Source organism: Lycium barbarum, chromosome 7 (assembly GCF_019175385.1).
Source record: "Lycium barbarum isolate Lr01 chromosome 7, ASM1917538v2, whole genome shotgun sequence".
Taxonomy (NCBI): domain Eukaryota; kingdom Viridiplantae; phylum Streptophyta; class Magnoliopsida; order Solanales; family Solanaceae; genus Lycium; species Lycium barbarum.
In genome coordinates, this window is record NC_083343.1 from 126,688,559 (window position 1) to 126,700,623 (window position 12,065).

At 33.1% G+C, this 12,065-nt stretch overlaps 1 protein-coding gene across 5 annotated transcripts; it reads right to left on the bottom strand.

Annotated features, from left to right (window-relative positions):
• Window positions 1-1,628: 1,628 nt before the first annotated feature.
• Window positions 1,629-8,138, bottom strand: LOC132604268 (uncharacterized). Of its 5 annotated transcripts, XM_060317701.1 has the most exons (9): window positions 7,973-8,136; window positions 7,252-7,515; window positions 6,666-6,728; window positions 5,216-5,270; window positions 3,754-3,818; window positions 3,335-3,448; window positions 2,816-2,944; window positions 2,394-2,466; window positions 1,629-2,246 (listed from the first exon to the last, which is right to left on the bottom strand). In XM_060317701.1, exons 1-8 carry the CDS (start codon window positions 8,048-8,050, stop codon window positions 2,428-2,430), a joined length of 807 nt encoding a protein of 268 aa, XP_060173684.1. In that variant the 5' UTR covers window positions 8,051-8,136; the 3' UTR covers window positions 1,629-2,246; window positions 2,394-2,427. The 5 variants fall into 5 exon arrangements, 4 of the variants coding, with proteins under 4 accessions (XP_060173684.1, XP_060173685.1, XP_060173683.1 ...); XR_009568689.1 differs by having other exon boundaries at window positions 1,629-2,466; window positions 3,327-3,448; window positions 7,973-8,138; XM_060317702.1 differs by having other exon boundaries at window positions 1,629-2,466; window positions 7,252-7,510; window positions 7,973-8,138.
• Window positions 8,139-12,065: the final 3,927 nt, after the last annotated feature.

Genomic DNA, 12,065 nt, shown 5'->3' on the forward strand with positions numbered 1-12,065 from the left:
AAATGCTGATGTGACACATAAATTTTGAAGGTGCCATGTCAACATTTGTGTTTATATGTCCAACTTTATATAGTTAAGGTGTCTACTTGTGCAAATCTAAAATTGGAGGACATAGTTGTTAGCTGAGGCCAAATTTGAAGGTATATTTATGTATCATTGCTTATCTATCTAATAACAGGAACAAAAAAGTTACACTTATGAAGTGATTTCTTCAGCATTCTTCAATACAGCAGCTTCAAGGCTTCGTCCCGCTTCTAGAACCTTCTCAGCCATTTCACCATCAGTGTAACCTTGACCAACGAGCTTTTCCTCTAATACAAGAAGCTTGACCTCAATCCAACGTTTGATTAACGATTCAAATGCCCCCCAAAAAAAGCCGGAATTTAGCGGATTTATAAGAGAAAACCCTCTTTTTTTATTTGAGTTTAACAGTAGACGATACAATCTATTCAAACGTTGTATTCATCCTAACAATAAGATACAAAGCAATATGATATACTAAGACATGTTATGAAACAATATGTAACAAAAGGTGTTAATGAACAAAACTGTCATCATTTGAACAACGGCAAATGCTCAAATATGCCTCTAACGTTTGCAAAATTGTACACATTTGCCCGTCGTTAAAAGGTTGGTGCAAAGATGCCCCTAAATTTTTTTTTTTTGCCATACATGCCTTTGAGTTAACGGAAAATATTAGAGGGCATATTTGTTCAATTTCGCAAACGTTAGGGGCATATTTGAGCCTTTGAAATTCCTGAATATTATGGCACAAATAGTTCTCAGATTTTTTTTTGTAGTGCACTTTATGTTAGCCAATGATTTATTGCAACTGCATTTTGAAACTCCACACTTATCGTACAACCCCTCACTTTTCTCTCTTATTCTTTCACTTGTTTATGAAATGTCAGAAGCTTCAAGTTCTTCAAATAGCTGTGAAAGGGTTTGTGGATGTGGAGTTGTGGAAGGGTTTGTGGACGTAGAGTTACTGCACTCCATCTCACTTATGGACTTCAAATAATTCTACTAAATTTCGGTTATGCGTGAAATTCGCGAAAGGGCCAAACCACATTGAATGTTATGTAAGAAGCCGTATAAATGCTTAAAATGTGACTCTTTTTATTATTATTATTATCAAAATTTTGAGCACTGTGGGAGACATTTTTTCATGTGTCATTAGTCTAATGTAAGGATGTTTATGTTTTATTGTGACAATTGTTGCATCAATTATCGTGCAAATATTGAGACTGAGAAGACGAAAAATATCCAGAAAGAACTATCTAGATCATGAATAAATTGAAAAATAAAAATGGTATTATCATTAGTAAAAAAATCTTTTGTTGGACACGTCTTTTTTATCCGGAGAAGGTACTAAACCTTCGACTTAATCAAAAATTCCAAAAAAACATTTTTGTGAAAATAAACAACTTGTTCTTCAGTAGATTATAGCTTTGTCCATTGGTTCAGTTCTAATCGACATGGTTGATTTGGCTTAAGGTGAAAAATCGAACCAAACTGAACCATAAACAATCCTAATCACGACTAAAAATTGGAATAAAATAATTCATAGGAAGCACAATTACGGGCACGTGTAAAATTTGAGTTGGTGTTCTAAGAAAATCCATACAGAGTTTATAATTTATTTATTTTTTATACCGTGGTGTCCAGGCCAACTTGTGCGCATATTTTGCCTGACATGCATAAGTTATACAAGCTAACAAAAATGCTGATATCCTAAAGCAAATATGAAATGGAAAATAGCAGCTGTATGAATGTTTTTCTTCTCTCAGAATTTAATGTTCTCTCTCTGTTTTGTACCTACAGAATCCAATGTTCTTTGCCTTCTCTCTTCTTCATTACTCCTATACAATTCCTGGTTTAGTCGAGCTTTCCATGGTATGAATGAAAAAACACTAACAGAAGACGGACCGAGAAAATGACACTTTGATCCTGGCCAAATTGAAGCATAATATCCTCGATCCCTGAGTGACACAAATACCAAATTAAGCTTGCCTGGACCATGTTGAGACAGGTTACAATGAGGTCTTGGAGTTTGGAAAAGAGGGTCGGTTGTGGTCGGAAGACTATTTAAGTAGTAAGTATATCTACAGATCTTGAAGCAGGAAGTTGTCAATCATCCTATAAAAAACACTATCAGTTTGCTGTTCACACAGCAAAGACAACATAAACCTTGATCCTTCATTTGCCTTGACCGCAACCATGTCAAACGTAGCAGAAATTTCCAGCTTGAAAACAATAAAGCACGAAAAAGGGTGAATTTGATTTATTTCAGCAACTCTTGAACTCAACCTCTTATAATATTTCGACATCCTATTACTCTTGAATCATATTACCAACATTACTAATTGTAATTCACCAAACTCAGAACCTACCAAATATATAGAGAAGCGATTATGGACATAATCATTAATTGTTCTGCAGGCGCTCCCTTGATCTTATATCAGCCTACAACATCAGAAGTAAAAGAATTGAATTATAAAGTATAAATATCTTAGTATTCCAAAACCCATAAACCAATTAGAACATATTGAAGAAATACTGTTGAGTCTCTGTCAACTCTTTATTAGAAAGAGATGAAACGATGCTAACTACAATGCATGTGGCCTCATTTTCAACCTGTTGGACCATACTTGATAGACGTGTGTGTCAAGAAAAAGAATTGGCAAAAGTTTTATAAATAAAAAAGAAGTTCTAAACAAGAGATAATGCTAATTCCTTATGCCAAACAGGGCCGGAGCCATATAGAAATCAGACATCACCACCAGCAACTGTGCAAATAACTTCTAATAGTTACCTGCCGGATGGGCTCTGGAACACGAAATCTGCAAGTCATCCTCACAATTTCAGTGGCAGTGGCGAGAGATATTCGGTGACCAACTGAAATAAATATAGGCTTCAAAGAGCCCTGAGATGATCGCATTGCCTGCATAGGATTTAATCAACTTACACCTAATTTGAACCTTGTGATGAAATACAATAGATACTAAAGCAAAAAACTCACAAGTAATTGAGTCAACCCAAAGATACAGCTGATTTTGTGATTTCTGGAACTAGTGGTTAAAAGAGTATTTTGCATATCCCATGGGATAGCATAACATAATGTTCTGTGTGTAGTAAAATTATACATAATATGCCACAGAGTATCAATGTGGAAAGCCCATACAGCATACTGGAAGCATAAGGTATAATATGTAGTTACTAGTTAGAAAGAACCTCAAAATCCACACCTTTTCTGAAGGGTGATTCATGGGAGCATTCATTAGAAAATAATGAAACATAAAATTTTACACTACAAAATTAACAACCTCCTTACCGCTCCCCAGGTACATCCAGAGTCCCCAACTAGGGGCAAGACATTTTCAGGAGAGTCCACTGCTTGAAGGAGTTCTCTTACCCTAGATTGTGTAAGACCGTCCACATGGTGCAGCTGGAAAAAGAAAAGAAGAACAAGAAATATTTATAAACCAGTTCCAAAATGTTGCAACTAATTATACAAGAATAATGTAATAGCTTTGAGCTAAGTTTATGTATCAACAAGAAGTAAAAATTATATAAACAAGTCAACGGGCAGAATAACAGTATTTTTTCCAGTTCAGTATTCCGCATAGAGTAATGTCAGTTGATTATTTCTGAATCCCAGGGCAAGAAAAGGGAACTAACAAAAGCCTATGTAGATTGAGTCTGTGCATATCTTGTATGAAACTTCAGGTGGACAAAGAAGTTTGAACTTACATTCTTTCCCACACCAACAGTAGGAAGATCAGCTAAGACGCCAATGTGACAAGCCAAATCAAAACCTGTAAAACATAATGGGAGTTGTAGAGGCTTTAGCAAGAATAAGTGTGAAAAAGCATGTAGAACAATGAGAACAGGAGGAATCCCTTTCTTCATACTTAGAAACCAGTTGATTCAAGTCCATATGAACTCAAATATGTCAAATCTCCCAAGTAGAACAGTCAGTGATAGTGTGATACAAAAACCGATAGCAGATAAACTAATCAGTAAAATCAAACTCACTATTTCTTATTAGATTTCATGAACAACTGTTTAAAACCCAAACACATCAAACAAGAGCTGAATTTAAAATTATACCATGCAAGCCGATGACTAAAGCTGAAATATCTTTGCAAAGCGATGGCAGAGCTTGGGGTTGAAACAGTACAGACCTTGTTAATTAGATTCAGGCGGCAAACTACTTAAATTCCTTTTTGAAACATGGGAGTACATATGCAGTTTTACCATCTTTATGGACACTTGAGTGACTTTCTTAATCAAGTTATGGTTTGTCTTGTGCATATCTTATGTACTACATGTATAAAAGATGGGCAGGTATCCTTAGTTTCTATACCCTTTCTTACATAAGATTGCAACTTGCCAGAAACAACACTATGAACTATAATTCGAATTCTTATCTGGAAAATGCATCTAATCCCTTACTCAGCTTTCATTTACCTAAAAAAGTACTCTTAGCACTAGCATGTGACTGCCTTTTAAATCCATTCAAATCATCACCAGGATCAAGATGATTATGATTTCATTAATCATCTCCTTCTGATAACACGAATATCAGACTCAACTTAGTGCCGCAAATTTAGTGCATGGATCTCCATGTGACTGAAAGTCTTAAAGAATGATCAAGACAGTTACAGTATGTACTTTTTGAATCAGGTAAACAGTTACAGTATCACATTAGGTTGAGAACAAATTAATTTCCAAGTCTCTTTTGTTTTGAAGAATGCATTAGCCACACACATATAAAAATGGAGATCGAAAATACAGAAATATCTAAAGATAATAATCATTTCCTGATTTATTATCTGAGGAAAACTAGCCAATATGCGTTAAGAGGCTATAAAATAGAAAAAAGGGTACAGAGATATGGGAAACTCAGCTTCCGTGTGAATAAAATTAACTAAGCAAGCCGATATTTCTCTTAAAATGGGTTTTAAGAATAAAAGTTAGTAACTGTTTGGATTATGACACAAGTTTGACTGTTTGAGTATAAAATGCAAAGTTGAAGAATAGGATGCCAGATATGATCACGATGATGGATGATCTCTTTATGTTGCAGAGTACCTTATACACAAAAAATGGAGCAAGCATGGTATCTTCTAATGATGAGTCATAATTCATAAATAATCTGATACACTTAGGATTCTCTTTTTTTCCAGCTTCAGATAGCAAAAGAACTTGCCTCGAGGATGAAGCAATCCATTGCCATCAACTATCAGCAGCTGTGAACATAAGCATTAAATAGATGTCAGGCATTAACTTTTAGAATAGCCAGCTCAACAGAACAACGCCCGGTGGTGTGGGAGTAAGGGATCAGGAAGCTGTAGTACCACTACATCCTAGATCTCATCATTACTGTCAAAAGTTTTACCATTGAGGGTGGAAGGAAGAGCATGAATATTCATTATTCAAATTAAATGAAAGAAGAGTGAAACTCTGAAAGATAACCACAGGATTCTTAATTCAAAGCATGAACGAACTGTTAGCCAAGAATAATGAAAATCGAAGCATAGCAACTGTATCTTTCAGCAACAGCAAATTAGACATACAAGAAATTACAAAACCAAAAGTGGGGGAAAGTAAACTCTCCTGTTTTTTTCTTTTGGGGGAATAAGGAGTAAACTCTCCTGCTGTTTCGTTTAGTTTGCAAGAATGCTGAGAACTTTTTTATGCTGGCAAAATACTTTCTCAGAATTCTGATTCCAAAGAGGTTGAAGGATTTGAAGGAAATCCAAACTCCTAGCTTTCTTTTAACTTTAGGTCTCTTTCCATTCATACAATGAAAAAGTTATCTCTTTTAGCTTTGTTTCATTCTTTTCGCATTTTCTGGAGTGACAACTTTCTACCGACTCTCTTATAATTCAGATGCGGGAAAGGCATAAGATCTTAGCTTCATCACAACATGTCAAAGGCAGAATCCTATCCAACTCAATAACGTACATTGAACCTATGTCGGGACTAAGTAATCAAGAGGAGGAAGGGAGGAGATAGAATTAGAATTACCAATAGGCAACACATCTTGTAGCATAAACCCTTTCCTGGCTGTGTATGCATTGGAAATCTAAGTTAAATGACAAAATTTCCCCTTAAGTAATTAAGTAAACTACTACTCGGCACTTGTATATATGTTTTTAGCCCTCTTATGCTGCCCATTAGTTGATTTAAATTGGAACCACGAGGCTCTTGTTTGTAGAACTCGACGTCCTCCAGGTTGGGAACGAAATCTTCTACACTACTGATTAGTGATTAGCAGGTAATTCCTCTTAGCTTTTTTTTTTTTTTTCCTTCCTCTATCTCATTAGAGGTTGATATTGGAATTCCTGTCTATAACCAGGAGCAGGTTGGGTGTGGAGAAGAGTTCTGAGGGTGCAAGGAAGGTGCAGATTTGGTTTAACCTGACCAAATCCAAAACAATGTCTTTCTTGAAGAGAAATATATATAGCTCTAAAGTTTCTATTTACTGGATAAATAACATACTTAGAGTAAGCAATCAATGTGAAAAATAACACTTGTATCATAACATTTAGCTGATTCGAGTCAGTATATAGACTTTAGAACAGTTGTCCACCATTTGCAGAATGAGAAATAAGCAAGGAGAGGGGTAACAAAGGAAGAAATTTCTAATCAAATACCTGGGGGTAAAAAGGATGACCATTGTTCTTCATTTTATCCAAAAGCTTCAGGAGTACAGGAGCCTAAAAGAATTAGTTGGATAAATATGCCAAGTCAGTTCACATTACACAAGAATGTTAAGAAAAATTATAATTTACATAAGTTAGATATCGAAAAAGATTAATCTCTCATGAAACATAGAAACAACATCCTGCCAAATCTAATCATTTTCTTATTTTAAACAATTTCCATGAAAATCATCATTATATGTTTCAAAGTTGTCGCAAAATGATAAGGGACTGCAGAAATAGACATCAACGAAGCATATTACCTCGTTCCAATTTGTTTGACATTGTTTGACTGTACACGAGTTTAATAAGAAATATTGGAACTTTAAACACATAAGCAGAATATGGATACCAAACAATTGTTTTTACATCCAGTGGAACCTCAAACAAGTAATGTGAACCACAATATGTGAATGTAACATTAACTAGCTTCTAAATATAGAAAAGTTGCTAATTTTTTTGGCGAACAAAAAGGGAAATAATGTCAAACAAATTGGGGCGGATGGAATATAATCACTTATGAGTATATGTACAAGACCTCTCTGAAAGCAAGGAAACCAGGAACATATGGGATTTGAAGTCTAACAATAGAAGAATCTTCATAAACAACTTTGTGAGTCTGCAAATCCAACACAACAAGGGTGCCACAGGCAATAGTTGAATCATCTTTTGAGAAACTTAAGTCAACCCCACCAACATACTTCAGTATTTCACAGCTCCCTTCTTTTTCTCTTGCGGGTAATCTCCATTTGAAATCATCTTCAGTAATCAGTTGCCCTTTTAGAGAATCTTGAACCCTGAGCTGATTAAAACAGTACCCAACTTGTAAAGATTCAAACTTTACATGTGTAAATATTACTACTTTAGCCAAAAAAAAAAATACATCTTCAGTAATCAGTTGCCCCTTTACAAAATCTTGAACACTAAGCTGAGTAAAACAGTACCCAACTTGTAAAGATTCAAACTTTACATGTGCAAAAATTATTACTAAAGCCAAAAACTTTACATTTTTAGACAATCTTGAACCGTGGGCTGATTTAAAAAGTAGCCAACTTGTAAAGACTCAAATTTTACATGTGCAAAAATTACTACTGATGCAAAAGAACTAAACATCTTCATTAATCAGCTGTCCCTTTAGAGAATCTTGAACACTGAGCTGATTAAAACAGTACCCAACTTGTAAAGATTCAAAATTTACATGTGCAAATTGCTATAAAAGCATAAATGAAGGGGAAGATTGAAAAAGAATTGATATTTACCCAATCCATTTGTTGTGAATTCTGAAATTCAGTAGAGCAATTACACTCTGAAGAAGAGGATTCCTTGGCATCGTTCATATCTTTCAACAATTCTACGCCCAGCCTGGGGTGTATGTACCAAATGAGACATTTTCATTGACCTTGTGATTCCTTCATTAAAATTGAATAATCTATATTCTAAACATCTCTGTATAGTAGTACCCTCCATGTCCCCACGTGCCTCATTTTTTCTTTTTAATTTACCTTATAGAATTACTAATAATATTACCCTGCGCGGTGTGAAAAACATCAATAAACTTAAAATTAACATTTTTATACACTTTTGGTCTAGATAAAATTTTCAAACATATGAATAATTAATTAAATCACAAATAAAACATCTTCATTAGTATTAGAGCATACATTCAAATACATTTTTCACTATCAAAATTTGTATAAGAAATAATTTTGAAGAAAATTTTCACTTTGATATATGTGTCTGACGGGGTTTAACACATAATCATATTAATTTAATTATATAAATAGGTAATTTTTCTTTAGCTTATTTTTATTCTTTCATAAGATAGTAAAGTAGATGATTTTTTGAAAACTAATTCTATTCAAATAACAAAAGCATGGAACCAAAAGTAAATAATTAAAAAAAACAAAAAAGAAAATGAAATAAGTGGCAATACCAACATTTGCATAGGTTGTCCATTGACTTCTGTTATGTATTTATTTTCCAAAAAAAAAAAATCCCTTTTTCATTTTTTCCTTTTAATGCTCTTTTTCTAGTCCTTTTCTGTTTTTCAAACTCCCTCTCAACAATCCTCCTCAAATACTCTACTGCCTTTTCTTTCCCTTTTGTCCCGCTTCGTACAACCACTTAATTATTTAGTTATATGTACTATTTAGATATAAAAGTTGGGGGAAAATAAATATTTACCCTGTTAAAGAAGATGCAGCGCCTCTAAAGGAATGATGAAAAATTAGAGGATTAGGAATATTACGACAATTGATCAGTTATGTCCGATAGTTCGAGTCTCAACTCCATTGCGATTTGGCGGAGTGTAAGAGTAGTAAAAGAATTTTAATTTTCAAATGTTATCTGATTTTTTGTTACGTTTGCATGGAAAAAGTTTAAAATTATCACTATTTTTTGTGTGATAGTATATTGGGGAGCGTTGAATGATTTCCATGCTTATTTGGTGCTTGGAGTTTGACGTTCTTTTAATAAGAAGAAGTCAACGGTTAGTGGAGAGATTTGTCACTAATTAGGACACAACTTTTCCGAAGAGTTTCCATATTTTTAAGATTTTGTTTCAATTTTTAAATAGAGAAAAAGGGTGAAAATTTATTCTGGTCTTAGAGAGTGCCATGTCACCAGGGCTATGTCTCTAAGACGACTTTTACAATATATTTGGTTCTTGATCAAATTGGAAACATCTATATATATATATAGATGTTTCCAATTTGATCAAGAACCAAATATATTGTAAAAGCCGTCATTGAATAATTTTGTCTTCCTTGCTATCAAATTATTCATTTAAAATATGATTCAAAACATAACAAAATGAGTTATTTCGAGCAAATTACACAAACATAATTTGCACGCCTTCTCATTGCGATTAAATCTCCTAAATTAGACACAATTAAGGTTAGTTTTTATTCTCAATATATAATTCTGTCTTGATCAAATATAATTTTACTGATTTATTTTTCAAAAAAAGAAATTAAACTTCCCGTGTGCAAAAATAACAGCGATGAAGAATCAACTAATTACATACGATGAGACAATTCCTTCTCCACGTTCATATTCTTTGAGAACTTATCAAATCACCGTAACCACCCACCAAGACAAAAAACCAATTTAACTCATTACATAAAATAAAAAACAAAGAAAAAAATCAAATCCTGGAAAATAGAAGGAGCAAAAACACTATCAAATTAAATTAAAAACAAGCCATCTAAATATCAAAATGATAAATTAGTAGGACAACTCACTGTCAGAATGTGGCAAAAGTTGTACTGGAGCCTGATACCAAAAGAAAGATGGGAAAGAAAATCAAACATGTAGGGATATTTAATATCAGATTGCTCCAAAATTTATATTTAAGGTGCCACTTTGAAACCCATGCACCTTGCCCCTTAGAGCCTGTTTGGATTGACTTAAAAAAAAAATAGCTTATAAGTTGTTAAAGAAAGATGAGAAAGAAAATCGGCAATTTGCAGGATTGCCCTTCGCTGGAGGTGGTCTTTAATTTTTACCCCTCAAAATGGTGGTCTTTAAATTCTGCCTTCACAAGCAGAATTTCTACCTGTGCAGCCGAAATTCTATCTTAAGGCAGAATTTTGCTGGGCAGATTTGCAAAGTCTGCCTGGCGAAAATCTGCCTTGCGATTTTTTTTTTTTAACTGAGCTGGAGTTCAAACCCACAACCTTAGAGTGTTAGGCGAGGGTAAAATTTAAAGACCACCAATTTGAAAGGCAAAAATTAAAGACTAGCCCAAATAAAGGGCAATCCGTGCAAACAAAAGAAAGAAAATCAAACATGTAGGGATATTTTATATCAGATTGCTCCAAAATTCATATTTAAGGTGCCACTTTAAAACCCATGCACCTTGCCCGTTAGAGCCTGTTTGGATGGGCTTAAAAAAAACAGCTTATAAGTTGTTTTCAGCTTATAAGCTGCTTTTTTTAAGCCTATCCAAACAGGTCAACTTATTTTTTTGGGATTATTTTAAGCACAAAATAACTTATAAACTAGCCAGTCAAACACTCAAAAAAGCCGAAAACAGCTTATAAGCTGTTTTCAGCAACTTATAATCTAAGCCAAACGGGCTCTTAATAAATACTACCAAAGTAAATACACACACGTCTCTTAAGCATGACGGTGAAAACAAATAGTTAAGAGGTAATTTGTAACTGACGTATTTATAATGAGATGCAATAAATTAAATAGAATAGATAATGATCAATTTCTAATTACTTAAAAAAATGAAAGAAAAAGGTCAAAAAAAAAAAGGAGAAAAAAGATAAATAGAATCCTTGGCCATAGAGAGGTGCCACATCACCTTATTTATGCCTAGCTTTATACTATAGATAGATATATATTTATATGTCACACCAATATTTATAATGTATTTTTATATCACAAGTTTTAATTTTTTTCAATATTTCTTAAACTTCGTGACCGATCAAATATTATAGCACAAATTGAGTCTAAAGAAGTACTCCCTCCGTTTCAATTTATGTGGCACCATTTGACTTGACACGGAGTTTAAAAAGGAAAAGAAGACTTTTGAAATGTATGGTCTAAAACAAACCTTATATAAATGTGTGACCGTAAATCAACTCATAAAGTTATATTGTTTCTAAATATAGAAATGTCACATTCTTTTTAGGACAGACCAAAAAGTTAATGGTGCCACATAAATTGGTACTGAGGAATTACATAATAATAGCTATATATGAATCCTTTGGTTGATAATATTGAATAATTGAACTCAGCATAAAAATTACATAAAATAATAGTGTTTGTTTGGTCACCGAAGAATAAGAAGAAATAATTATCGGGTAAAGTACAAGCGCTCTGGTTGGCGCCTTGGCGGTATTAAATAATTCACGCATTAAGTATGCATGAATTTATGTGTTATTTTATTTAAAGGTATAATAGGAATAAGAATAATATATTAGCGATACAAAAATAAAATAATTTAAAGATAAAAATATCATCTAAAGGTAAGTAATTCAATATAATATGTGTTTCATTATTAATCATTATATGACAATCAATAATTATTGATCATTGCAAGAACAATTCCTTCATTATAATCCTTTGGTGTGAGAAGAAATAATCTCCATATATAATTTAGCATTATTTAATATAATGCTCATTTATACTTTTTTTCTTCCATATAAGATACAACATTAATAGTACTATGTCTTTTCAGTATAATTAACACACATAATTTTTTTGAAAATTTATATACACTATTTTATACAAGACTGAATGTAAAATACGAATGTGAGTATTAATCCATTAATTAGATTTACTAAAATGACATTAATACCTTTAATATAATAGTGTTATAGGCACTATTTATTTTATTAA

Bases quoted from the DNA above. Each gene is read 5' to 3' on its own strand.
- LOC132604268 (XM_060317701.1), bottom strand. From the start codon at position 8,050: ATGAACGATGCCAAGGAATCCTCTTCTTCAGAGTGTAATTGCTCTACT. The intron at 5,271-6,665 runs GTATTTGATTAG...ACATCTATTTAA, and splicing joins GTCATCCTTTTTACCCCCAG to TGCTTATGTTCACAGCTGCT. The intron at 3,819-5,215 runs GCAAGTTCTTTT...TATGTTTTACAG, and splicing joins TGGATTGCTTCATCCTCGAG to GTTTTGATTTGGCTTGTCAC.